This window comes from Eumetopias jubatus, unplaced genomic scaffold (genome assembly GCF_037043125.1).
Source record: "Eumetopias jubatus isolate StellerSeaLion01/CBP00866 unplaced genomic scaffold, mEumJub1_p1.0 scaffold_16, whole genome shotgun sequence".
NCBI classification, from domain to species: Eukaryota; Metazoa; Chordata; class Mammalia; order Carnivora; family Otariidae; genus Eumetopias; species Eumetopias jubatus.
Window position 1 is genome coordinate 8,134,007 of NW_028274822.1, and position 27,839 is coordinate 8,161,845.

The following is a 27,839-nucleotide window of genomic DNA, read 5'->3' on the forward strand; positions in this document are numbered from 1 at the left end:
AAATGAGTGACTTAATTTTAGTACTTTTATCTGATGGACTATTACACAGTGATTACTAAGTCATTTCTGAGAGCATATAATAACATTAAAAGTTCTTATTATGTACATTCAAGAGGAAAAAATCAGGATAAAAATTCTTTTTCTATTATTTAATTATAATTACCTTTTTAAAACAACTTTATTGGAATAAATCCACTGACACCTTGTTAAGGCAATAGGATTATAGGTAAATTATATTAACAAAGACTAATTCCAAGATGAAAAATATTTCTAATTAACACGTCAAGCCAGCCTTTAAAAATAACTGGAGGCCCTCAGAAAGACCTGCTCACTATCAATATGATGCTAACAGAAAATTTTCATGAGATGTTCATGAGGCCAAACTATGTCTTCCAGCACCAAGAGGATTTTGGATTCTTCTCTGTGACTCTCCAAGGAGTTTTCAGTAGAAAAGAAATGTCTCAAGAGGCTTCAGACATTACAGAGGCTGCGAATGCCATCCCGTAGGGCCCCATAGAGCCAGCACTTAGCTTCTGTGAAAAAGATCTTAATAAAATTCACACAGCGTGAAATGGAAAGTCTGGGGGGAAAATGAAGTGTTTTCACAAAGTGAAACAAATGAGTTTCTTTGTTGATTCTGAGGAGCAACGAAGTCCAACAGCCAGAGCAGGGCAAGGACTGACACGTGGTGAGCCAGCCTGTTCTGACGTGAGTTCTGTTCGTTGTCATCTGAAAAGCACTGCTTGTGAGCCCTCGGAAATGAGATAATGAAGACACCGACTGCCATTTCTTACTCAGTCACGGAGAGGCAGAGGGCTAACACTTGCCCACTTCCTGGGACTTAGCTGCCCAGAGAAGGTTTGAAAGCTTACAGGAGGTTTCCTCCGGCTTCTGAAACACAGACTCCTGTCAACTCCAGCCTTTGATCAGCAAACAAGGAGTTAAAACATGCTGGCTTTAAAAAGGGAAGCCATTTTCTGCAAAAGGTGGTCTTTCTTCAATGCAGGTACCTGCAGCCAAGCTGCTCACACTTCTTCAGTAAAATTAGTTCAGACTTAATGACTTTTGTCTGCAGCATTGGAATAAACAGCTTAGGTTTCTCTGCGTATTGTTTAAAACATGTTCTCTTGGGGCGCGTAAGAAGCAGATACAAGAGATTTACCTCTTCCCATATGTCTGAATAGTTTTCTGGGGACAAGCCGGTACTAGAGAAGATGTGGGGAGAGATGAAGCCATTCTGACTTGCTACTCCATGTGTGGTCCACAGACCAGCGGCACCGGCCTCACTGGGAGCCTGTCCAGTTTACCGGATCAGAACCTGCATTTACCAGATCCCAGGTGACTCCTCTTCACATTATAGTTTGAGAAGCACCAGCCTACAGAATCTTTCTACACGTCACCATTTTATTAAGGGGAGCCGGAGATGACACTCGGGACCCAAATGAAGACCGATCAGAAGCTGTGCTTGTGTAGCTTCAGACGGTGACATAGGAGACCAAAGGTCAGAAAGGAAACACCGTGACAACAAGGGCAAAAAACCTAAAAGAATCCTTTCCTTAACTTGGGAAGAGCTGAGACAGAGGTGCTACCTACATTTCAGTATCCTAACCCTCTTGCCACTAATATGCACGTTCCTCAATTGCATTTATTTAGAGAAAAGGTGAAAATGGGGACACTGTACGTTTGTCTTGGCTCACAACTGAATTTGATTGAAATTTATAGACAATTACAACTGTTAGCTCTCTTTCTAATAACTGGGTGTTTTCACAAATTTAATACTTTTTCTTACCAAAAATGGAATGTTAAAGAATATAATCTCTGAGGTCCCTTCAGCTTTAAGGAACAAACTAGAGCCTCATAAAAATTCTAAGTAGGACCGACACACTAATTTCCAGGGTGTTTTTTTTTTGTTTGTTTGTTTGATTGTTTTTTGCCTTTGACATTGTAACCTAGGGGACATTATAATAGTATAGGATCCAAAAGTCAAAGGGCACAGATTTCAACCATCACATCATGGCTGGGGACGTTCATTTATCCCACATTTATCAAGTAGGTCCTGTAAGCCAGGCACTGTCCTGAGCCGGAGGATGAAAAGGATGGAAAGGTGTACACGGCTCATTGCCTCCGAGGCTCTATAAGGAGTGGAGAAGATCAGCACTGTCCTGAGAAGGACACACTTGACTGTAATAAGTGCTAGCCGGGGGAAGCATGGGGCCAACAACAGGAGGTAATGGGGGGCTGACCTGAACACATTATTTTACCAATTCAGTCCCTTATCTATAAAACGGGGGCAACAAGACTTGATCACAAGATTGTTTTCATTTGTCTTTTCATGAAACCAGGTGACAGTGGTCAGGAAGGGATTAATTCAGCAGGTGTGGCCGCCCAAATCCAGCATGTGTTAGGTTGTCAATAGGGTTCAATAGAGTAAGAGTCTAAGAAAATCCTAGTATTTTCCCTCAATGGCTTGTCTCCTTTCCTTTTCTTTTCTTTCCTTTCTCTCTCTTTCTTTCTTTCATTCAGATTTTATTTATTTATTTGAGAGAGAGAGAAAGCATGAGCTGGCGGAGAGGCAGACTCCCCGCTGAGCAGGGAGCCCGATGTGGGGCTCAATCCCAGGACCCTGAGGTCATGACCTGAGCCGAAGGCAGACGCTTCACAGACTGAGCCCCCCGGGCGCCCCTCAGTGGCTCTTTTTCAAATTCCATTTATTCTCTCCTTCTCTATTCCATCTCACCACTCACATCCATAGTCATTCGAAATAACGGTACTCCCAGTCTCATCTCTGCTGTGTTCTAATAAGGACCAACCAGAGTTCACGGGAATGAATGTCTGTGTTCACAGGAAACAGAACTCCAAATAAGGTGTTCCGCTATGCAGGGTTCTCCCGGTTCCCCTCAAAGGGGGAAAACAGCTCTAAAAGAGGGTCCCCTGGAGGTAACTTCCCTTGAGAACATGCCCTAGGTACCGTGTAAGCTATTAATGACTGCCCTCCTTTTCCTGCTTTTAAAGTCTCAAACTTAAGTCTGTATGAAGGGGTGGCTTCAAAATTCCAGTCTTTTTCCAAATGACAAACTAAAGAAATTCACCAAATCAAAAGTTATGGAAACACTTTACTTTTATTTTTTAAAGATTTTATTTATTTATTTGAGAGAGAGAGAATGAGAGACAGAGAGCACAAGAGGGAAGAGGGTCAGAGGGAGAAGCAGACTCCCCGCTGAGCAGGGAGCCCGATGTGGGACTCGATCCCGGGACTCCAGGATCATGACCTGAGCCGAAGGCAGTCGCTTAACCAACTGAGCCACCCAGGCATCCAGAAACACTTTACTTTTAAAAAAGTGAACACAGATATTTTAAAATATGTATCTGTGGGTCTTTAGATACAATTTTACTACAGACGAGTCTGTCCACCTCTCGCAATGTTGTTGTTCATGGCTGTAAGGCTTCATTCTCAGTGTAAGTTTTGCAGTATTGTTGATATATTTCACGACCAAATATTTACCCTCCGTGCACACAAAAATCTTAAAGGCTCAGCAATGGAGAAGGGCAGGAGAACTGTCCTGAAAACCCGTGGTGTATCTATTCAGTATTTAAAATGTAATGTTTAATTATAGAAAGTAATGAAATTCTTCAAAGCACAGCCTTTCTGCAGGGCGGTTAAAACCGATTAACACTTTTATCCCATTAACAGTTTAATCTTTATTGTCATTTAACAATGCGGGCATTCTACTTTTGTTTTAGCAGCTACAAAAAGGCTGAAGTTTCTCTCTATGAGCTCTGGTGAGTCCGACTTGGATCTGGCGTAAGAAAGTGAAAGCAAAATGGACAGACAAAAGCAATCAGATAGCAAGTCTAGAAATAGACCCAGTTCATATGAGAGGTAAATATGGGATGAAAGTGTCATCTCTAGTCTGTGAGGGAAGCTGACTTTCCAATAAACTGTGCTGGACACTGGTCATTAGAAAAAATACTGGATCCACGTCTCTACCTCCGGTGATATAAACTGCAGAGAAAGCAAGTGAAGAAAAAGTAGTAGAAGAAAACAGGGAAGAATTCCTATATGAACTTGGAAGGAGGAAGGAGTTTCAAGCTATGATCCAAGCCAAAAGGTGACAAAAGAAAAAATGAATGAATCTGCCTGAAAAAGATTTTTTTAAAAATAAAAAAGATATCATAACATATTAGCAGGCAAATAAAAACTAGAAAAAATATTTGGAATTCACAACACCTGATGACTGCTCATCTATAAAGTAGGTATATTACGTCAGTACTTTTTTCAGAGGGTTGTTTGAACATTAAGTGAATTAATATATGTAATCTTAAAACAGTGTATCTTATTATTACTCATTAAATAGTAGTACTATTATCACTACTACCGTCAAAATAGATACCTAAAACACAATGCTAAATGACAAAAGGAAAAAAGAAGAAAAAAGGGTGACAGTAATACGTATAGTGTACTAACACTTTTGTAAAAAAGTATGTCTTTGCTTGCTTGTGCATGAAACTCGACGAATGCACAAGAAAGTAACTGTTTTTTTTTTTTAAGATTTATTTATTTATTATTGAGTGAGAGAGAGAGGAGAGAGAGAGAAAGCGCGCTGGGGGAAGGAGCACAGAGAGAGACTGAGTCAAGAAGAGCCCACGCTGAGCAGAGCGTTCCCAGGACCCTGAGATCATGATCTGAGTGGGACCAAGAGTAGGATGCTTAACCCACTGAGCCGCCAGGCGCCCCTCACTCATATTTCTTTATGTAAATGGTCAAATTAAAAAAAGAAGTGCTATTAATTTATTAATTGGATTTAATTAATTCAAATTAAATTAATGTTAAATTTTAAAGTAAGGGTCAGACTACTCTCACAGGGCTTTTGTGAAGATGTGCCTAGCTCAGTCTCTGTAACTTAGCAAATACACTTTTACTGTCAAACTTATAAAATACTGTACTCATCATTTGGGGCCTCCCTTCCAACTGAAACACACACACACACGCACACGCACGCACACACACGCATGCACACACAGTCTCTTTCCAGTTTAGCAGACATCTGATCTGATTTTCAAGACAACCAGGTTTGCAGAGTCTGGTCTGTAAATTGAAATAACAGCAACAATTGTAGCAATGGTGAGAATAATAGCTAGGACTCAGGGGGCAAGGATTTAGGCCAGGCTTGGTGTTGAACACAGCATGTGCATTACCTCACCGAGCCTCAAACACCTGCAGGGCCCTCACTGCTTCCTCTTACAGAAAACACCGACCTAAGGAGGCAAAGGAATCTGCCCAAGGTCATTGAAATTTAAGTGGCTGAGCTGTGGTCTGAACCCAGACCTGTGATTCCAGAGGGAAGCTCATTATCACTAAGCTCGATTTTGTTCATTCAAGATGAGAAGCAGAAACTCATGCATAATTCTTTAATTATGAAAATTTCTGTAGTGGAGAGAAAGAGAGAGCTCAGCACAGGGCTCGGGATAAAACATTTTGAAGGTGCTCTCTCCCTCTCTGCTGTTCCTCTTCTGTCCAATCAAGCTCCCGAGAATATTTCTCAACGATGTGCCCGTAAAATGCATGTTAAGGTAAATTAGTCAATTAGTCAATAAAATAGATGAATTGTAATCAAATCCTCCCTGCACTCCCAAATTCATGTCAAGTCCTTTGTAAGGAGGAAGGTATAGTTAACATTTGCTGTCCTCTGCCTCTTGACTGCATTATTGTATGGCTCCAAACATTTAATGCATATGGTGACTGTTAGTTGATTTCACTGATGGGACCTTAGGGGATACGGTGCTTTCCCTCAAACAAGCTGAGAAACCTGATCCTGCAAGGAGATTTTGATTTTAGTCCAGGATCTGCTGAAAATTGGCTTTGTGAAATACGTTTTTGATCCTTTATAAAACTAGTTTTTTTTAATGAAAGAGTTGATCTAAATGATCTCAAGTGTACAAATCTGTTGGAAGATTCACTAAGTCTTCCACTTGTGATGACCAAATCATAATCACATTAATTAAAACATCTCCATCTTTTTGAATATTTTCAAAGTTTTAATTTTATTCTATTTTATTTACTTCTTCTTACTTTTGAATTTTCTCCTTTGGTTTTTCAACTCAATGCAAAAATCAATCGAGTGTCCCCAAAATTTCGGCTTTAGTGAATTCTTAAAAAGAGATATTTAAAAGATACTCTTCTACTCACCTTCCTTTCTGCCTCAAAAATTTAGAATAGAAAAATCCACCAGGTGAAGGTGTAAAGTAAGTCATAACACTTTGGTTGCTACTTAATTACCTCAACACATAATCACAAATTCCTACCATTATCATTATTATATTGCTACGTTAGATGTTTATGAGGGTTTAGGGCAAAAAAACTTTTTTAAAGGCTTACAGCTAATTTTATATTCATCCTGTACATATATCTCCTGGTAGCTTTATCGGAAAAATACTGGATACTCTTTGAGGATTAGGAGTTTAACATCCTTAACCCCCAGAGCAATCACAAAAAACACCTAATGCACTCCATACGCCTGTGGACTGAAATGACTTGAAAATTATCAGTATGATGGCGACCTGACAAGTATTGATTTTGTAGTCCCTGAAAGTGAAAAATAAAGCAAAATAAAATATAAAAGAGAATTTTTTTTTTTTAAAGTACAATCCCCCGGCGTTAGTGTATACTTCCGAATGGAATAGGCCAAACCACCACAAAGAGAACAGAGAACTGATCCATCTTATGTTTCTGGCTGACGTACTTGTTCTATTTTAAAACTCCTTGGGGGAGGCTGGGTATATATCATATGAAACAGCTACCAACAGAGACTCAAGCCGATTTGTCTAGGAGAGCGCTAATAACAAAAGTAAGTCAAGCGAAAACTTAAATTCTGTCATTTAGAAATTATACTTCCCTTTTAAAGTGAATTTGACTGCCAGGATATGGTTGGGACATTTTTACAGTTTAACATGCAAGTTACCAGTATTTACTCACTGAATAGAAGAATTATGCTTCTCTTCACCATTTTGAGGGGAACCTAAAAATGAGATCATTATATTCCCTCAGAGCAAAAGAGCCTGTAATCAGGGTTTACAGATTATGTTTTTATTCTCTTTTTGCGCCAAACATAATGAAGGCAATTTTTCAATTAAAGATAATTTCAGTGTCTCATGTGACTAGAGAGGAAAGTGTTTCAACTATAGCCAAAATAGAAAAGAAATGCAAGACTATTCTTGATTTTACATTGATTTACATTTTTACCTTACAATCTTGCCTTTTCTTTTTAGGTTATTTTTATGCATTCATTGACATTTTTTTGGACATCAACCAATCACATGTCAAGCACTGAATTAGCTTCTGGAAAATATTTTTAAAAATCATATTAAAAAAGAAATAAATAGGGGCTTCTGGGTGGCTCAGGTGGTTAAGCTTCTGCCTTCAGCTCAGGTCATGATCCCAGGTCCTGGGGTCAGGCTCCCAACTCAGCAGGGAGTCTGCATCTCTCTCTGCCTCTGCCTCTCCCCCTGTTTGTGTTCTCTGTCTCTCTGTCTCTCAGATGAATAAAATCTTAAAAAAAAAAGAAATAAGTAAATAATAAACATTAACTCCTGAGTTGTATTTACTCTCATATATATTTACCTTTTCATTTAAAAACTAAGCAAATGAGTAGGTGATTATATGAAATACATAATATGATAACACATTTTGGAGATTAAAAGCTAGTGAATTGGTTATATTGTGTTAAAATTTTCTCTACAGGTTTTTAGTTGACAGATCACTGATACAGTATAACTTTTAGTCTTTTATTGCCATTATCAAAACAAGCCACCTAGTAAAATCACACAATCATTCCGATATATTGAGGGCAAATACTGATGGGTAATACAAAAGATGGGAACATATGTTTAAGTTACAGCTTTTTCATTTGTTTTGAAACAGAAATGAAAATTTAGTGCCATTTACTTAAATTTTAAAAATTAAAGAATTTCAAATGCAACTACCTAGATTAAAAAAAAATAATGTCAAATGTCATCATTCCAGGTTAACAGATTTTAAACCTTAATTTTTAAACTCCATTTAAACTTTAAATTGAATTCCTTTAAAAACCTGAATTGGGAATATAGCCAATGCTATTGTGATGGTGTTATGGTTGCAGAGGGGCTTCACTTGTGGTTAGTATAGCATAATGTATAGAGATGTTGAATCACGAAGTTGTACACCTGAAACTAATGTAACCCTGTGTGTCAACTAGACTCAAATAAAAAAAATAAACAAAAATCGAACTGAAAATATGAACAGATCATTTGAATCACCTTTAATGTAGAAGCTAAGAAATGGAACCAATATTTCCCATTCATAAATAAAAGTGTCAGTCCTTTTATGTTATCCCTTGGTATCTCTGACCTTCTTAAGTGTAAGAATCTGGTGCTCATCAAGGTTCATACTGATGTATCCTTGTTCAGGGTTGACCAACCATCTCGGTGTTTCCCGTGATGAATCAGATATAGATCTGTATTATGGTACTTCTAACATCCCAGCATTTTTAATTTTACATGCCTTCTTCCCAACTAGATTTTTTTTTTAATTTATTTGTTTGACACAGAGAGACACAGTGAGAGAAGGAACACAAGCTGGGGGAGTGGGAGAGGGAGAAGCAGGCTTCCCGGGGAGGAGGGAGCCCGATGCAGGGCTCGATCCCAGGACCCTGGGACCGTGATCTGAGCCGAAGGCAGACGCTCAACGACTGAGCCACCCAGGCGCCCCCCAACTAGATTTTTAATACAAGACATGAAAGGAAGGAAAATCACAGTGCCTCGAAAATCTTAACAATCTAGAGACAAAGCAGAAACAATTCAGGATTTCTTAGGGGAGGTGACTTCTGGGAATATAATTCCTTTCACTGTTTGAGCAGGTTTTCCATCCCTACCCACCCCCCACCGATCTACCTTCACTTTCAATCTACCTCAGATAGTTTCTAGATTCCTACATACATCAAATCATGGAACAAAGCAAATGACAGAAGAGATAATGAGATTGAACGTTCCAAAAAAGAGGTAAAGAAATGTTAGTTGCATACACGAACAAAATATTACTTATCCTATTCTGACCCAATTTTGGTTTTCAGTATTGCTATTTTTAAAGCTAGAAGGTTTGACTACATGACTAATAAACTCTTTTTTCAAATATAGAAGTTTCTAGCTAAGCTGTGACTTAATTCCATTTGGGGGGGTTGTTTGCTTTAAACTCCATTTAGTAATCTCTGTGTTTCAAGAGGTGGTTAATACCATTAAAACATGATTTACTATGTTGTGTTTCTTCAGTCTGAACTTGGGTAATTTTTCTTTTCCTTAGTAACTTCCACGCAAGGGTTAAGACAGGGGAGGTTCATGGAGTCCTCCTGCTACTGCCCAGGTGTTCATGGAAGAAAGGGCATGGCCTCCAGCAGGAACCTGCAGGTCATATCAAGCTTCATTTACATCCATCTCAGATCAGTGCAATTTATCATTTATTGAGCTTCAGTAGTTCCATGGCTGCTATTGGAAATTCTCACTCAAACTGTCTGCCTCACACCCTGAAATAACCTGTATAGAGCCAAGAGCCACTCTTCATGGCAGGTGTGTTGGATCATTTTATGTGCCAACTTTACTAGGCCACAGGGTGCCTGGACATTGAGTTAGGCAACGTTCTGGGAGTGTGTGTGTGGGGGGGTGTTTATAGATGAGATTAACATTTGGATCTGTAAACTACGTGAAGCACATTGTCCTCCCCACTGCAGGTGGGCCTCCTCCAATCCATGGGAAGCCTGAACAGAAGAAAAGGGGGTAAGAGAGAATTCAGTCTTTCTGCCTATTTTTGAGCTGGGACATTAGTCTTCTCCTGCACTTGGACTAGAATTTACACCCCCAGCTCTCCTGGGGCTCCAGCTTGCTCACTGCAGATGGTGAGCCTTCCCCGCTTCACTAATTCAGCCAGCACATCTCTGTCTTCGAACTCTGCCAGGCTCCCCTGTGGCAGTGGAAATCCCACATCCCAGCTCCGGGCGCTTGCGAGTGGTGAGTGGGATCCACGTCTCTGACGTGACAAAAATTATGTGGGTGGTGGGGAGAGCAAAGAATGGAGAACACTAGACTTTACCAGAGGGATGTATTTCTGTTTTCATTTTTTCTTCACTAAGGATGGAGCGCTTCCAGTTCTTCCTGCTGAGATCTACACAGACTGTTGCTTTCTGAGTCAGGGTGTGGTGAAAAGAGAAGAAAACCACTGCCTACCATGCCCAAGAGGTGCCACTTTCTATTCCCCCAACACAGGCCTAGACTCAGTAAGACTTGTCACTCAAGGGCACCTTATTACTCAAGGGCACTTTCTCCCTAATCTGCCAAGGGTTTTTATTTGCTTTGAGTAGTTTTATTACAGCAAAAGAAACATGAAGTCAATATTCTGCTTCTGAAATTTAGAGTAAGATTTGAGTCTCCCTAGCCGGTTTTTATAAGTTCTCAAAAGTCATATCTAAATGACTAAGTCTGAGGTTTCTTATATATCCTGGCTAGAGAGAAACTGAGACATGACTTAAGAGAGGACTCTGTTCCTTCCAGACCTGGGTGATGGTGGGAAAGAGAAAACAGAAAGAGAAAGCCCTGGGTGAGGCTTACATACCCTGATGTCTTTTATCTGAGTGGATATTTTGAAGAAGACAGGCATTAATAAGCTGGTATCTAGATTGAACCAATGGCCCTACACTTGTGACTCCCCATAGGCCTCAGTTCAGAGGCAGAGCATCTAGAAAGTTCTGTGCAGAGGACTGGGTTTGAAGAAGATGATATGAGCATTCTAAGATTAAGGAAAATGCTTTGATCAGTGGATCTAGTGAAAAGTGCCAGTATATGCCCCCAAAAGGCCAAATGGATAGATTCAGCAGCAGGCAATGTGGGGCAGACCAGACCAGACGGCACTTGATCTGAGGTTCCTTAACTACTTAAGGCCATGTAAGTTGGCTATCTGTTCAAGGGCATACTATATAAAACAGAAGAAGTGAGGGAGGTAAACCAGTATATTACCAAGATGCCACACCCCCAAAGCTGAGTTGTATTAAAATTCTAGAGCCAGCCATAGTTGGGAAATAGTTGCAATTTCAAATAGCAACATCCTTACTCCCTTGCCTGTGAAACTAATTGGTAAAGGTTTTCATTTCCTGTGATCTCACATTATCCAGTCCTCTGGTCAGCTCTACAGGCTTTCCATACATTTGTGAGGAAAAATCTTTCCAAGTTTCTGCCCACACTCTTTCCAGTTCCTCTACCATATCGTTCCTAGCTTTCACAATCATTTGAGGGTATGGAGTAAAATGAATGCATTTTACTTTGATTGGTGTTATTACTGAAGAGGGTCTTGCCATTGACAGAAACCCAGAGAAAGAGCCAAAACCAAAAAAAACATATTCTTAGATTTTGAGCCTAGAGGATGATTTATGCCAGAACAGTCAAATTCGCCCGTTCAGTGACTTAAGCTAGGAGGAGACCGCTGGTCCCTGAGACTGTGCTTCAGGGTTAGCGGCTCAGTGGTGGAGACTCAGGAGAAGGTGAGGAGAGTCTTGGCAGGGTCTGTAGCCTCTTCCTGAATTTTCCAGACCTCTGTTCCATTTTGTTTAATGTGAGGTAGAATTTACTGCATGTGATGGATTCCATAAGGCTTCAGACAATGCGGACTGATTCTGTATTTTTATTTTATTTTACTTATTTATTTGACAGAGAGACACAGCGAGAGAGAGGGAACACAAGCAGGGGTAGTGGGAGAGGGAGAAGCAGACTCCCCGCCGAGCAGGGAGCCCGACGCGGGGCTCAATCCCAGGACCCCGGGATCATGACCTGAGCCGAAGGCAGACGCTTAACGACTGAGCCACCCAGGTGCCCCTGATTCTGTATTTTAAATAAACACTTTAGGTTGTGACTTCTGCACGCCTAAGTTTGAGACTAGTGCTTTCAGAGCGAGCCTGGGATGGTTTCCTGCGCCATCCAATGTAGGTGAGAACCAGAAGCACGCAGACCCCTCTCACGGGATCCAATCCTCATTAGCTGGTTCACTCCTTCCACATTTATCTATCTATCGTTCACAGTGTGCAAGCACTTGGCCCGGTGTAGGACAGTCTGCGCGGTGACAGGTGGTGATTTGGAAAAACTACACAAGTGAGATTCTGGCTCTCCTTGCGTGGAGTTCCTGCTCTCTCCGCCGCCTCTGGTCCACATCTCCATGCCTGGGCCCCCATCCATTCCTTTCCTAGTTCCAGAAATATCTCCAATCGTTAATTAAGCACCTTCAAGAGAGTTGAGGCAGGCTGGTGGTCGGAATGAAATTAATGACTTATGTAACTGAAAGGTATTTCGAGAAACAGAGTTTTGATTTTCTGGAGGGGGCAATTTCAAGTCTGTGGGAGTGAGAGCCATGACCACGGTGATGTCAGAGGGCTGTATGGAAATACTAGTTTCCTGGTGTGTCAGGAGGAGGAAAGGAGGTAGGAAAATCCTGCCTTACAGACATGCCCCCTTAACATTCCTTACAACTGTGGCAAGAGCTGGTCAAGGCACCTGCTGCAGCTCATTTAAGAACCGGCCCCCCTGGGGGCTCCCCAGCTTCTCTGCATGAGTGGCCAGGCAGAGAGAGAGAGAAGACAGATGATCTGCCGCTCCGCGTCCTCTCTGGCCGCCTGGTCAGCTCAGGATGACAAACTGTGGAAGCCCCAAGGAGGTGGGCTTTCTGGGAATCTTTTCTACCAGTCTCAGCCCAGCACCAACTGTTGTAAAGAATGGAATAAAAATGCCATAGGGAAAGTAGTTGAGAGAAATTTACTCTTTTACCCTTGAGACCTAATGGGGATTCAAGTAGTATGCATTTTATTTTATTTTTCTTAATGGTCAAAGCCCTTGGCTGCATGCTGTAAATACCTATCATGGATCAAAGCAATCTTAGTGAAAAATATTCCTTTCAGCTTTGCTAGTTGTTAAAGCTCCATGAAGTGCTCATTTGAAATGCTATCTTCTCTATGAATAAAAAGATCATTTGTTGCTAAGTTGTATCTGTATGATTTCATTTTTTTTCTTATTGCATATAAGGATGTTTATAGAATCTCAATTATATAATGTTTTGTATTGCTCTGTTATCTACAATTCTAAATGCTGGAGCTACAAAGATATCTTATGTTTATATAATTCATACTGTTTTTTTCCCACCTAGGGAATGATTACTCATTTCAGTTCCCAACAGTTATTTCTCTTGCTACTTTAATTAGGTTTTCCGACAAATTGAAGGGGAGAAGAAATAAGCAAGGTAGAAAACAAGAGAACTGAAAAGCAAATCTCTTCTTTCTTTCCAATTTACATCAAAGGGAGTAGTAAAGGTTTTAAGACCAGGGTGAAGAGACTGAGTGGCACTTGGGGGCCCCTAACAGAGGGAAGGAGAATGTGCAAAGCTAAGCCGATGTGTTGGGAGGCAGGTGCCACCCTGGGGAAACACATGGATGAGGAGCCCAAGGGCTTGGGCTCAGCTCCGATGCTTTGGAAAAGTCACCTGACCCCCGAGTCTCAGCTGCTCAGCTATAAAACTATTTGTCTTACGCACTTTATAGGATTGCTAGGAGGATCAAAATGTGAAAGCATTTTGGAAACTGTCAAGCACTTTGAAATGAAAGATATTATTAGTGTGATTATGAGAGATGGTTTGACAAAAGCATACCATATCTGGAGACTAACACTAAAACATCCCCCTTAGCAAATGCCCTCTTGCTGTGCTTCTGAGTATCCTCAGCCTCTGCTCTATCCTGGATGATGCTGCATCTTCTGCGTTTGGAGATGGTGTTTCCTGGTCTCAAACTGTGACCCACAAGGCCCCTGACAGGCCAACTGCACCCTAGTGTGTGCTCTGTCAAACCAGCAATTGTCCCCATAAGAGAATTTGCCTGTGAAAAACTGCTTCCCCCCGGTAAAGCTCTGCTTTAACTTTCCACGGAGGGAAATCTGCCCTCTGCTTCCAGCAACACAGACCGTGTTTGAGAAGGGGACGAGAACCACTTTGCTATTTCACCAGCTCATGGAAAGGTCATTTTTCAGCCTGTTTCTCCTGCAGTGGAAGGTTTTGATTGTATAGCTCTGGTAATGTTGCCTTTTTTGAAATTCATTTTTGTTCTCAGGGGCTGTGCTATATTCCCCTATACAAGTTTCACTATATTTAGTGCAGCAGAGCATGGAGATGATATAGTTAGAATGGAGGGCAAAATAGCCCATTACTATACCTATGGTCAGCTTGCTGCATATTCAGTAGAAAATGCAAAAAAAATATTTATAGTTGATCAGGATTGGAATAAATGGACAGTCTTAGTTTCTGATTTTTGGTTTGGGTGACTTTATGTATTTTTCTCTGGGGTTCTATTTAAAACATGGCAATTTACCTTGGTGCCAAGAGTAAGAAAACAACTTTTTTTTTTAGTGGGAATTTCTAATTTCTTTAGAGTTTCTATGTTATTGCAGGGTTCACTTGAACCCGTTTTACTAGTAAATAGAACAATGATATATATTCTGTTACAATCCCGTGCTGTCATTTTGGATGTTTTTGCTGCATATTTGTTATTAAATTTTAATTCAACATAAATATGATTGAATTTAACTTTAGAGACACGAAGTATTTTGCCATTAATGTCAACACACGCCAAAGAAAACAGTCTAATTATTTACCGCTTAAACGTTCTAGTGGAAAAGAAGAGTTCCGGATTCAGGCAGGAATTTTCTGGATGTGCTCATGACTTGCGTGACTTGAATGTATTGATTGCTCTCTATTTATGCTGATATCAATCCTCTGTCCTTTTCTGGATAGCGTATGTCTGGCATTGTGCCCTGGGAGGGTGACTTCTACAGGCCCAGCCTTGCTTGCCTTCTGGTTTGGCCAAAGGGTGGGGCGTTCCCAGAAAAGAAGGGGAGTGAACAGGAGGTATTCTCCCCCACCCTTTCCTGCCTGTCTTAGCACTGTGGTTTTGGCAAGCATCCATCCACCAGTGATCTAAGTTCTCTCTGGGTTCTGGTTTCCTTATTCCCTCAGGCACGGAATAGATAAAAACTTCTCTCTGTTGTTAGTCTTGGGATGCCCACCACCCCATGTTTGTTCCATAATCACACCCACACCTCTTTAAGGAACGCTTACACTGAATTCTCCCCAAATTCTTTGAGTGGTAGGTAATTTCTGTATTGCTGGGTCCAAACTTAATTCATAACAAGTTATTTACTCTCTCAGACTCTCCATTTTCTCATTTACAAGATGAGGAAAATAATGACAGTACATCTAATAAGGTTGCTGTGATGAACGATAATAAGGATGGTGACACTGATAATAATAATAATAAATACGGCACTTGGCGTGCATGATGTACCTACTCCAAAGCTCAGCTCCTGCCCATAGTATCAAAGTATGTTGCCCAGGTGTGTCAACAGATGATCTTGGGTATTGCATATTAGTTAAAATTAGAAATTTTAAAAAATATTTTATAATAAGAACCCAAAGAAAGGGAACTAGATAGCAGAAGAAAAATGTTTTGTAGACTATAATCTTAAGAGAAAGATAGCACAAAATTTAAACACACCAAGGCTTTGGCTTAGAAGAGTTCTCGAGTTAGGTCATGGAGTCTATCTAGATGAAAACTAGTGCCATATAATCTCGTGTTTGGGGCAGGAGGGTTAGCTCTTGGCTAAGTCCGACAGGATATGACAACAAATGTTACCCAAATATTTTGTATCCTGAGCCATGAATACCACAGGAGAAGGAGTTTTTGGTGTGCAGGACTGAAGGATTCTCCAGAAAATTGTGATAATGACTAGGCAGAGAAATTCAAGAGCCGTGCTTTTTTAATTGGATGTTGGGTACATTCAAATATTGGGCTGGTCTGGTCCATGTCAAGTCTCTGAGAGAAGTATTAGGAGATGGGCATTTTGGGGAGAAGACATTATAGTGGGTCCTTAACGTCCTCCTAGCTTTAGATCAAAAGGAAAATACGTCTAGGCCGAAACATCAGGCTAACACTCAGTACTGCTGTCCTCTATGTCAATGAGGTGTTGCTAGGCTGTTTGAAGGCGCTCATGTGAAGATAAGAATAATAACTTAGTTGGAAAGTACCTTTTTTGTAAATATGGACCCAAGTTCAAAGGTATAAGTGTGAATGGTGTAAAGCATCATTTTCTTCCCTGAAGAACATATTAAGAATCTCAATATTCTTCAACAATGACCCAAAGTGACACCTAGACCCAAACATGATCTCATTTTATGAGGTGGAATTAAATTAAGATCTCCATTTAAAAGAGGTTTGAAACAACACCTTATCTTTCTTGAGGAAGCTTTCAATTTCCCCCACATTACCATAATATTCCAAAATCATACACACCCTTGAGCTGACCCTCTGCAGTCTAAAAATTCTCTCATAAATTAAGCTTTTAAGTTTAAAGACAGATCAAACAGGTTTTATCCAGGATACACATAGTTCTTACTACTGAGTATAAACTTTCATTGATCCTTTCACTTCATTCTATTTAAAAAGACAGTGCTGTTTACATTACTTTTAAGACATATTTTTAGGTTGTCTTTTCACACACAAGAAAAATAATCTTTTGGTGGATATTTATTTTATTTTTTTTCTCAGCAGTAAATGTATGAAATTCATACTTTAAGTAAATTCATAATAATGCTTCCACTGCATTTTAAAAATTCCTTCCAAGGGAGCCAGCTTAGGAAAGAAATAATATAATTAGCATTTTTTGATGGATGACTAGTGTCAAGACAGAGAGATGAAAATGCTTATTGCAGTTTGAAAATGCACGTGCACGTGCCCTGCCTGCCACAGTGCAGTGTGAATGGAGAAAATGACTTATACTAGCTGTTTTGTTTTAGATAACCAAAGCATTATTTTTCCTAGTTTTGTAATTTATATTGTCATAAACATGTTTTTACTGAAAACCTTATGTTTATTTCTATCTTCAATTTTAGCCAGATCTATAGCAAGCTACCTTGGAGTCTTTGGTGAGTACTTCATCGAGCCCCTGCCATTTGCAGAGAAGATAAGCTAAAATAAAAAAAAAATTCTCATTCTTTAAGTAAATATTTGACTTAAGCTAAAACATCTTCAAATAAATAAGCACATTTTTTTTGTGTGTACTTATGTGCCAGAAATACATATGCTTGTTGGAGAGAGGAACTTCCAGACAAGGACTTTAGGTATATATTCTTAAAAAAAAAAAGAGATTTATTTCTTTATCTTAGAGAGAGAGAGAGAGAGCATGAACAGGGAGACAGGCAGAGGGACAGGGAGACAAGCAGACTCCCCGCTGAGTGGGGAACCCCATGCAGGGTTCAATCCCAGGACCCTGAGATCATGACCTGAGCCAAAATCAAGGGTCAGATGCTTAACCGACAGAGCCATCCAGGCACCCCAGGTATATATATATTTTACAACACTTATTAAAGTGATTTGACAATAACATAGGAGGGAACACTTTAATCTAGACATTGTACAATATCCTGGGTATGTGAGGATAGGCTCTTCTTATGTATGATCTTATAAAGACAAGTTTTGGAATTTGTGTACCACCTTTGTGCTGGTGAACACAGGCAATATCAAGGACAGAAATTACAAGAAACTCAAGGCTGAATCTACAAATACACTTTTGGGCAGGCAGGTTGAATACAGGTCATTTCTGAGAATAAAAGAAAAATCCCTTCTTTCTGGTTGTTTCAGTCCTTTATATAGGAATTAACTTATTCCACTTCTTTAGATTTTAAACTGTGTTCATTTGATCAAAATTGTTACTCTTGATGAACTGCTTTACAGGAAATCTTTTGAAGTTTTGATTTTGATTACAAGAAGTAGTGTTTTAAGGGACCATAACAATAAAATCGCCATGCTCATTTATTTAAAAAAACAGAACCCAACAACTGTGAAATCTGTGACTCTATGAAGAAATAAATGAATTGATGAGCATTATGTCCATGTAAATTATGGTCAAAGATGAAGACTTTCAACTGTATAAACTCATATCCGTCTATCCTTCAGGAAATCAATCAAATTTGATATTCTGTGCCAGTGGTAACCTAGATTTAAATGATCTGCATTTTGTATTAAGATTTTCTATTTTTCAGATACATTTAAATTTAGAATTAACATGTAGGATCACAAGGGAAATGTAAACATGAGACTGTTCCTGACTTAACCACTTGTCATAATCCTATTACCTAGCAAATTGTCCTTTCAGTTAAAAAACTGAGAGGTTTTGGGGTGCCTGGGTGGCTCAGTCGTTAAGCGTCTGCCATCGGCTTGGGTCATGATCCCAGGGTCCTGGGATTGAGTCCCACATCAGGCTCCCTGCTCAGCGGGAAGCCTGCTTCTCCCTCTCCCACTCCCCCTGCTTGTGTTCCCTCTCTCACTGTGTCTCTCTCTCTCTGTCAAATAAATAAATAGATAAAAAAAATCTTTAAAAAAAGAATTTATAAAAAAATAAAAATAAATTGAGAGGTAAAGATAATGAGTTCAAAGCTGGTCTAATATCATGATAACAAAATATTTTAACAGATATGCACTATATAATTATCATGTGTTCTACTTTTCAATATTCTGAAACAGGATTCAGAATATCTTGATGTCTGAAAATAACAAGTTTCTAAGAAATATAATTGTAATATTTTCATATTTTTTATTTCACATTTTTATTTCACAACTTTTAGTTGTAAGAAGCATGTATAGAAAAAATGAGATAAAATATAAACAGAGCTCAATGATGTATCAGAAATTAAACACGAGTATGACTACCACTTAATCAAAACTTAGAACATAGTTAGCATCCTAGGATTTTCTGTTCCCTAATTCCTACCACCTCTCCATTCTACAGTCTGATTTAACCAGTTGTTTCTGGCAATAACTTCCTGGACTGTTTTTGTTTTTGTTTTAGTTTTTCATCTAAATATGCATCCATAAACACTGTAGTTTAGTCTTGCTGATTTTTCAGTTTTATTCTTTTGTGTTTGGCTTCTTTTCCTCCCTGAAAATGATATTTATTCATCCATGTAGCTGTGTATAGAGTCGGCCATTCATTATTATTGAAGTATTCCATTATTTGATTATGCTAAACTATTTTTCCATCCCACTGCTGTATCACATTCAGATTATTTCCATTTGGGGCTCTTACCAAATATATAAATACTTGAGTCCTGTCTCTTGATAGATGTGTGCAGCATTTCCATAGAGCATATATCTAGAACTGGGATTGCTTGGTTATGGAGTATGCATATGTTCCAGTTTACTAGATAGTGACAGACTAGTTATTGTACAAATTTCACTCCTACTATAATGGGTGAGAGTTCCGGTTGCTTCACATCTTCACTAACATTTGGTATTGCCAGTCTTTTAAATTTTAGCCATAATTGAATGTGGACTATCTTATCTCATCAAAACTTGAATTTGTAATAAGAAGAGTGAATGATCTTATTATTTGTATTGATTATTTAGATATCCTCTTTTGCCCAGTGCCCATTCAAGTTACTTGTTCATTTTCGTATTGGGTCATCTTTTCCTTATTGCTTCTTTTTAGTTCATTACATAGTCCGGATATGAGCCCTTCATCAGTCATATATGTTGCAAATATTTTCTTTCATACTATGCCTAATTTTCATGCCCTCCATGGTCTTTTATGAATAGAATTTCTTAATTTTCCTTTTCTTCTTTTTTTTTTTTAATATTTACTTATTTATTTTAGAGAGAAAGAGGATGAGGGGAGGGAGGGGCAGAGGCAGGGAATTTTCAAACAGACTCCCTGATGAGCACAGAGCTTAAGATAGGGCTCGATCCCAGGACTCTGAGATCTTGACCTGAGCCAAAACCAAGAGTTGGATGCATAACCAACTGAGCCAGGCAGGCACCCCAGAATTTATTAATATTCTTAATTTTAATGTAGTCCAATATACTGACTCTTTTATTAGTGTTTTAAGAGTTCTATTTAAAAGGAATTTCTCCTTTGAAATCATGAAGATATTCTCCTCTCTTTGAATCCAAAAATTATATTATTTTAATCTCATATTTTAAATCTATAATCTATCTATAATTAATCTTCTAGTGTTTATCTCTGTAAGGTTGGATCACTCTTTTTTCTATTGAAGTATAATTCACATGCAACATTATATTAGTTTCAGGTATACCACAGAGTGGTTTGACAGTTCTGTACATTACTCAATGCTCAACACATAAACGTAGTTACCATCTGTCATCACATAACATTATTACAATATTATTATGAGTCAGTTACTTTTTATTCCCTATGGCTATCCAGCTGACTCACCATTTATTAAAAAGACTGACTAAACTCCATGCTCAGTGGGGAGTCGGCTTGAGATTTCTCTCCCTTTGCCCCTCCACCTACTTGCACGTGCATGCATATGCTCTCTCTAAAATAAATAAATAAAATCTTAAAAAAAATATAAAGACTATTTCCCAAATGCTCTCCATTACCACCTTTGACATAAAACAGATATCTATACAAAAAGTCCATGTTTCTTCCAATAGCCAGAGATCTATTCTTGTGCTAATGTTACACTGTCTTAAACAGTTTAGCTTTATAATATGTCTAAATATCTGGAAGGGCTTATCTTCTCAGCCTGTTCTTCAACGATGAATTGGCTAATTCACATGAGGTTTTCCATGTTAATTTCCACATAATTTTTGGAATTAGCCATCTAAGTTTCATGTCTTTACTATTTTCACTTATCTTTAGTCAGTACTGCATTTCTAATAGATCTGGGAACAGTCTTTTTTCATGATAGATGTCTTTCAGCATGTCTGTATTCTCTTTGAAGAAGGTTTGCTGGGGAAGAATTATATCAGATTTCGGTTCGTATACAATATTTTAATTTCACATTTAATCTTAAAGAATATATTCACTAAGCTTGGAATTTTAAGTAAACAGTTATTTCCCTTTAGCACTTTATAGGTATTATTCCATTTTTTTCTGACTTTCATAATTTCTACTGAACTATTAGCTATAAGTTACACTGTAACTTCTGAAAATAGCCAGTTTCTTTCAAGAGCATCTTTCTTTTTATCATCCTTAGATTTAGTAGAAATTCCTGCCTGTATGGTATGATGTCTTTGTTATTTTTGAAAATCCTTGGCCAATATTTCTTGAAGTTTTGCACCTGTCCACTTTTCTCTCTTCTCTTCTTCTTGGATTCTAATAAAACATAAGAATCCTGTATGTTTCTCATGTTCTCTTCCTTTTGTCTCTCTGTGCTTCCCCCCGACCCCCTGGATATTTCTTCTGATCTCTTCCCCCATTAATTACTAATTTTTTAAAAATAAGCCTAATCTGCAGTTACATACAACTGATTAGTTCATAATGTCTGTTGTTGTATGTGTCGTATGGACCTGCAATTTTTCTTGACACTGCTTCTATCAAAAGTAACCCTCTATGGCCTCTCATTGTAGCTCATAAAAGCCAGCTTTCACCTAATGCTCTCTTTTTTGAGATGCTTGCTCTTGGGGTTCAGTCATCATACTGAGGAAGTACAGGCCACGCTGAGGAGGCTACGTGTAGGTACACCAGGTATTTCCCAGGGAAGATGGAGATCCAGATGACATCAACTTCTAGACATGTGAGTGAGGAAGCCTTTGAGAAGACTCTGTCCTTGGCCTCCATCTGATTGCAAACACATGTGAGAGCAACGAGCAAGAACTACTTAACTAAACCCAGTCAACTCTGAATTGTGAGAGGTGGTGATGATGATGATAATTTTATTAATACGAGTGATGATAATTATAGTGATTTTTGCTGTTTTACACCGTTTCAGATAAGAGAAAAGTAACTGGAACTTGGTGTTTATTAGGTCTGAAATTTTTATTTGTTCACTTTTAAAATAGCTTCCACTTTTTTGACTAAATTCTCAATCTTGTCATTTATCTCTTTATGTATTTTAGGTGTCTGCATCTTGAAGTCTGGGGGTCTCTTTGGGTTGGTTATTATTGTCCATTGTTCCTTCCAGTTTTCCTTCATCTCTAGTTGTTGGCTCATCTCAATCTGGTTCTCTTTATTTTTTATTGTGCAATAGACATTTTATTGAAATAATTTTAGGTCTAAAATGCATATTACCTTCCTCCTGAGATGATTTACATTTGTCTTCTCCAAGATCCTACCTTTGTAAATTCTGCACTTTGAATTAGAATTGTTGACAGTAGATGAAGGACAGTAGATGAAGGACATCTTAGTGTATTATAGCATCAGAACTTTAGCCTAAAATAAAACAGTCACTTAAATCTTTTGAGAAATAAATGTAATATACATTAAGGCTTAGTTCTTTGCAATTAAAAAATTATACTACTTTGAAAACCCATTAATTCTAGAATCCATTTATATGTACATGCACTGAAGACGCAGAGACAAATAAGTTATAGTATTAGCATTCCAGAGCTTCATCATTAGGACAGGCAACAAATAAGTAACTATGAAAATAATCTGAAATAGTAAGTACTGTAATAGAAATAGTATATGCTGCACTAGGGAAGTGCTGGAAACTGCTAGGCAAAGGTTGGGTCACAAGATTGAGTTTACTAGTGAAGGGATCACTCGTATAAGGTGTGGTCATTGACACACTTTTATAAACAAAAAAAGTAAAAAAAAATTTAAAAAGTGCATACACACACAGAGATCACTCAAAAGTATAATTATAACACTATTATCATCTTGGGAAGCCAGTAGCTATTTATTATGCTTAATAATGTAAATCAGGTTTTAAAATATAAACACCATCAGTACAAGTGTCATACTTCCTAAATCATGGTTCCATGCTTAATTTTTAAAGCATGTTTTTTTGGTGAGAATGCTAACATAACCACTCATCAATGGCATGGGGCCTAGGTCTTTAGGTTTGATTACATTTTGCTTTCAACGATTTAATTATAGTCTTTCCTCTTCTAAGATTAAAGAATTATTAAGACCTGAAATATATTAAGTCATTACTGGGTACTCCCAATGTCTTAGCTATTTAGATCTTGAGCAGTCTCCAGAGTTCTTTTTTGTCAGAGTCTAGTATATTCATGTATCCATTTGGATGGTCATCCTGATTCTCTTCCCAGTATTCACCCAGATCAATGCTGTTTCTGGTCACACTAAACAATGAGGGGCAAACAGAGGATCAGCATATTGGAGATGAAGTAAGTGTTCATAGTGAATACTATTGGGCTTATTTGAGTGCTAGAATTCATGACCAGTACAAAAACACCAAGCAGGTTCTCCTCTATTTATGAGACATAAAGCTATTAACACAATAGAAATTGATTACTCACTCTTGATGGCCTGGCCTAAACTATGCCTCCTTTTTTAAACTAAATAGGGGCCTCATCACAATAGTAGAGAAACAATTTTTCTAACAATTTTACTACCTTGTTATTTCCAAACCCTGTCTCATAGTTTCTTTCTTGATAAAATGTGCTCTATTGTTACTTCCAACTCACATAAGAGTTTCTGCTTTCTGAATAGAGGATTAAACCACTCAGTGCTTCATGCTGTATGGAAATTGCCTATTTTCCTCAGCTTTCAATCAGCTGCTGTGTGCTCTTATTCCAACTCTTTGCTTCCATGCACCCCAAACTTCTTTAAATGCACAAAGAGGCAAATCTACTTTTCAGTGTCTCTGAAACTCAGTGTGGACACCATATTCCTCTGCCCTTATTCCCATCAGCTGTAGTCACATGGAATTCTGCTACATTAGGTTAGAAAAGGCAACTTCCTACTGATTTTAAAGAGCATTGAACCTTATATTTCTTAACAAAAAATATACTTAGGAAACATGTTATTGTATAAACTATATCTTCATTTTTCTGTGTTTTTCGCTTTGACATCTAGGGCCTTGCTGACCCTGTGGGATCTGACCCTCCCAGAGTTAGCCAATTCCTAGAGATGGTAAATAATTCAACTGCAACCATGCTTTTTAAATGTAAACCAACCAATCTAGAACCCACATCTCCAGCCACCTCCTTACTGGGCTCTCATACTCTGGACTACTATACTAATCACTCTAGGGCCAATTACTAGACACTGGGGACAGCTGCTACGTCTCAGAGCCCACTAAAATAATTCAAACTACCCACTCCTAATCCTGCTTACCCTGCATTACCCATTCCTCAAAGGCCCTTGCCTGCAGTCCCTGCTTCCCTCTACCTCCTGACCAATCCTGGGACTTCGCCATGTGGCCTGCCCTGCCATGGCATGCCCCCTCCTCCTGGGAACTGTAAGCGACAAATTATCTTTTCAATGGCAATCATCTCCTGGTCTGTTGGCCTTCCCATACCACTAATAATAAAATCTATCAAAACAGTTATCATGTACCCTAGGTAACTTTTTGTTGTTTATAAGCACTTACTAGGTATAACAGGAAATGTGTTTCCCATTTTTTTCTATTGTTTTGTTAACATACTTTTTTTATTTCTCAAAGCTTATGTTTTATTCACAGAGAAAGAGATTTTAAATGGGGCCTGATGAATACTTTTACAAATTAACTTTTGTAAGGCAAAAGCTTTTTGTCACAAAATATTACATAGGGATTAAAATTCAGAAATATATCTACATTGGATTCCAGAAATTCTTGGAAGAAAATGCCTGTGGTGCAGAAAGAATGAGAGAATTTTTCTTTATACCAGAACTCACAAGTTATGTGAAGGAAGAAACTAAAGTATGTTTAAAATTCTCAGCTGGGGAATGGATAAAGGAGTTGTAGTATATTCACATTGCAATAAAAAGGAATGAACTCCTGGATATGAAACACCACAGAAAAATCTAAAGACACTATGCTAAGTAAAAGTAGCCAGACATGCATTTAAATGACATTCTGGAGAAAAGCAAATCTGTGGGGAAAGAAATCAGAACAGTTTTTCCCAGTGGCTGGAGGTGGGGTTGATGGTTTTGCTCACTTGGTATACATTTGGAAATTAAAAATAATTCACAAATTATTCTCAGAAAAGGAGCAAAATTCAAAACACCATTCTAGGGCAGAAATTATAAGTAACCAGGGAAAGACATTTTTGTCAATTTTTCAGGGTCTGTCTAAAGCAGCTTTGAGCAACTGAAGGCACAATCTGAAAATCTCATTTTCTTTAAATGACAATAAGGGTCCTGAGAAAACATAGGGACATTCTAAGGTAGACAAGTACAGGAAAAGAACAATGTGGATAAAGTAGAGTCAGCAGAACCTATACAAATAAAAAGACACAAACCAGAATAAACCCTGGCTCTTTGGGGTTAATGTTCTTACCATTTCCATAGTGAAGAAGATATAGAAACACCCGAGTGAGAACTGCATGGAGACATACTTACAGTTTGTCATTTATAGTTATACTGAATGTTAATTGCAAGTTACTGGCCCCATAGTGCTCATCATATAGCACCATTCCCAGCTAAAATTTCCTAGGTAACTCCTCAAGGTGGAGCTTTACAGAGGAATATGGATGAAGTGGGCTTCGAACTACAAATTGCCTCAATGATCTGGCAGGTAGGAAAGAATGTTTCCTCCAGGAGGCACAGTTTCATCTGGGTGGGGGTTTGAGGGTTCTGTGTTACACTCTGACCTCCCCAGAAGAGAGAAATTAGTTTTTAGCCTCCTCAGCAAGGTTGGAGGAAACAGAAATGAATCCACTTGAATAGAACTGGGATTTGGCAGTGAAAATGATGTTGCCGAAGCATTCCTTTTTCTCTTGATTAGACTTTACATTTACAAATAAATTAGTTAATTCCAGCAGAATTACTAATGTTTTTGTTTTCTAGCTCTGTTGAATGAACTAGTTTTTGCCATTTGTCCTAATAGTAATACAATGAATGCAAATATAGTAGCCTCAGAAATCACCGTGCACAAGTAGAATGGGTTCAGAGTGGTAACAGGAAAGCAAATAGAAGAAAGTCAATGGGGGATTTCAATGGCTGCATGACCGATTCAAACCCTGATCTGACTTATTTCAAATATAATCCCTTTACAGAGCAATGAAGCATGGGTCTTTCAAATATAACTGTAGAGAAAGTCCTTTATTTCAAAGGCTGTGAGGTTGGAAGAATTCATTCATCTGCAAAGCCAAATGTCAAAAGTTGCTTCCCATTCCTCATCAGCCCAGTGGTTGACCAGGTGCCTGACAGACAGTTCTACCAGAGGAAACAGGACGTGAGGTGGGGAACTGATACCTTCAGTTTGAAAAGGTGTCAGGTCGTGTTGCTGACTTGTTTAGCAGCACCCTGGGATCTGATTTCTCATTTCTCTTTTAAAATAGAAAATTCAAGTTCAGATGCTGCCTTAAATTAAAAAAAAAAAAAAAAAAAAAGACCTCATTGGATTCAAGGAAAACTGTGGCTCCTATTCATCATGTCTTCCCTTCATGTCAGGCACTGTGATACTTCCTTCATATCTGCATCATCTCATTTAATTCTAAAAACAACCCCATGGACTGGGCAACATTAATCTCCAGCTTTCAGATGAGGAAATGGGTACTCAAAGGAGGTAATTATCTTGCACGGGGGAATTTTAACCCAGAATCGATTGCCTGTGATTTCATATTGTAGTCTAAACCACTTCATTACATGACCCTAATGTGAGAAATGCATAATGTCATAATGCCAAATTTTGTCAGATAAAAAGGCTTTTTCATTCTAGTGCCTTTTCCTAGGAAATAACTCGTTTCCCCCAAATTACATTTATTACAACAAAAATAACAAATAAAAATAAATATACAAGATGAATTTCTGTGGCATGATCTGATGAATGCACACATATATTATTCATATCAAATCCTTCTTGATTCATGTACTCTTGGAGTAATTCTGTAAGCCAACGAAAATGTAATTCAACTTACCTAAGTTCTTTATATATTGACAAATACACTCATCACATTTTGGGGAATGTCACTGCATACATAAAATATTTATCACATAAAAAATATTCCTAAATATTTAATGATCAGGATGAAAGGCCCTGCAAAATCTCCTCCTCAGCTCTTTTTATCCAACTAGGCGGTATATGGGTGTTAATAAACATCTATTTGAAACATCCATTTTATTTATTATTTGTTCATCTGACCCACAGATATTGCTAAAATATTTTATATTTAGGGATTATGCATTTATGAGAAACATTAATAGACCATAACTTCTGTTCTGAATTTATTTTACTTCGTTACTATGAGACATTTTGAGCCTATTGGGCGTGAGGCAACCCAAAAGGTGAGGTTGTCAGGAGACTTTACTAAGGATCAGATTATATCACAATCAAGAGGCACACACAAAGCAGGAAGAGGTCTGGGACATCCAAGGCAGCACCTCAGAACCTTCCTCTGGCACTAGATATGCACCATTTGCCCCAGATACAGGAGGTCTCTGAGTGAAGAATGTGACAAGTACACCTAGCAGGGAGTATTGAGTTAGGAAATATCTTTACATCCTAAATATTTAGTTTCTAAAGTGGCATTCTCTAGGGAGCTCTGTCTTCTAAATCCATAGGTTGTAGGTTTGTTTACCAATGTCAATCATAAACTAGGAGCATCCAGCTACAAGATTTGGGACCCATGGAATCTCTTTCCAGCAATATAATTAGTCTATTTACCAAGAGGTCATTCAACATATTTATAAGATTAGACTGGATTATTTGTTTTCTTTCTGTTCCCCTGGAGGCTCCCCTTATGTGACTCAGGGAAGACAAGGATCACAAACCAGGTACCTCCCCAATGTGGGATACACTGTTGAGTGTATAAATTATTTCTGTTGCTTTGCTTGGAGTACTGATGAAGTTTAGGGCCAAGATAAGTGGGGTAATTCCTATATGATCC

The 27,839-nt window shown here is 38.5% G+C and overlaps 1 protein-coding gene across 2 annotated transcripts in view; it reads right to left on the minus strand.

Moving 5' to 3' along the window:
- Positions 1 to 27,839, minus strand: part of DOK6 (docking protein 6) — a 360,407-nt gene that overhangs the window by 81,649 nt on the left and 250,919 nt on the right. The window contains exon 8 of one of the 2 annotated variants that reach the window (XM_088019411.1): positions 15,232 to 15,245. The exons of the other annotated variant lie outside the window; for it this stretch is intronic. Coding sequence (XP_087875537.1) covers positions 15,232 to 15,245 — 14 coding nt within the window. The remainder of the gene's footprint in view (positions 1 to 15,231; positions 15,246 to 27,839) is intronic. 2 annotated transcript variants of the gene reach the window in all.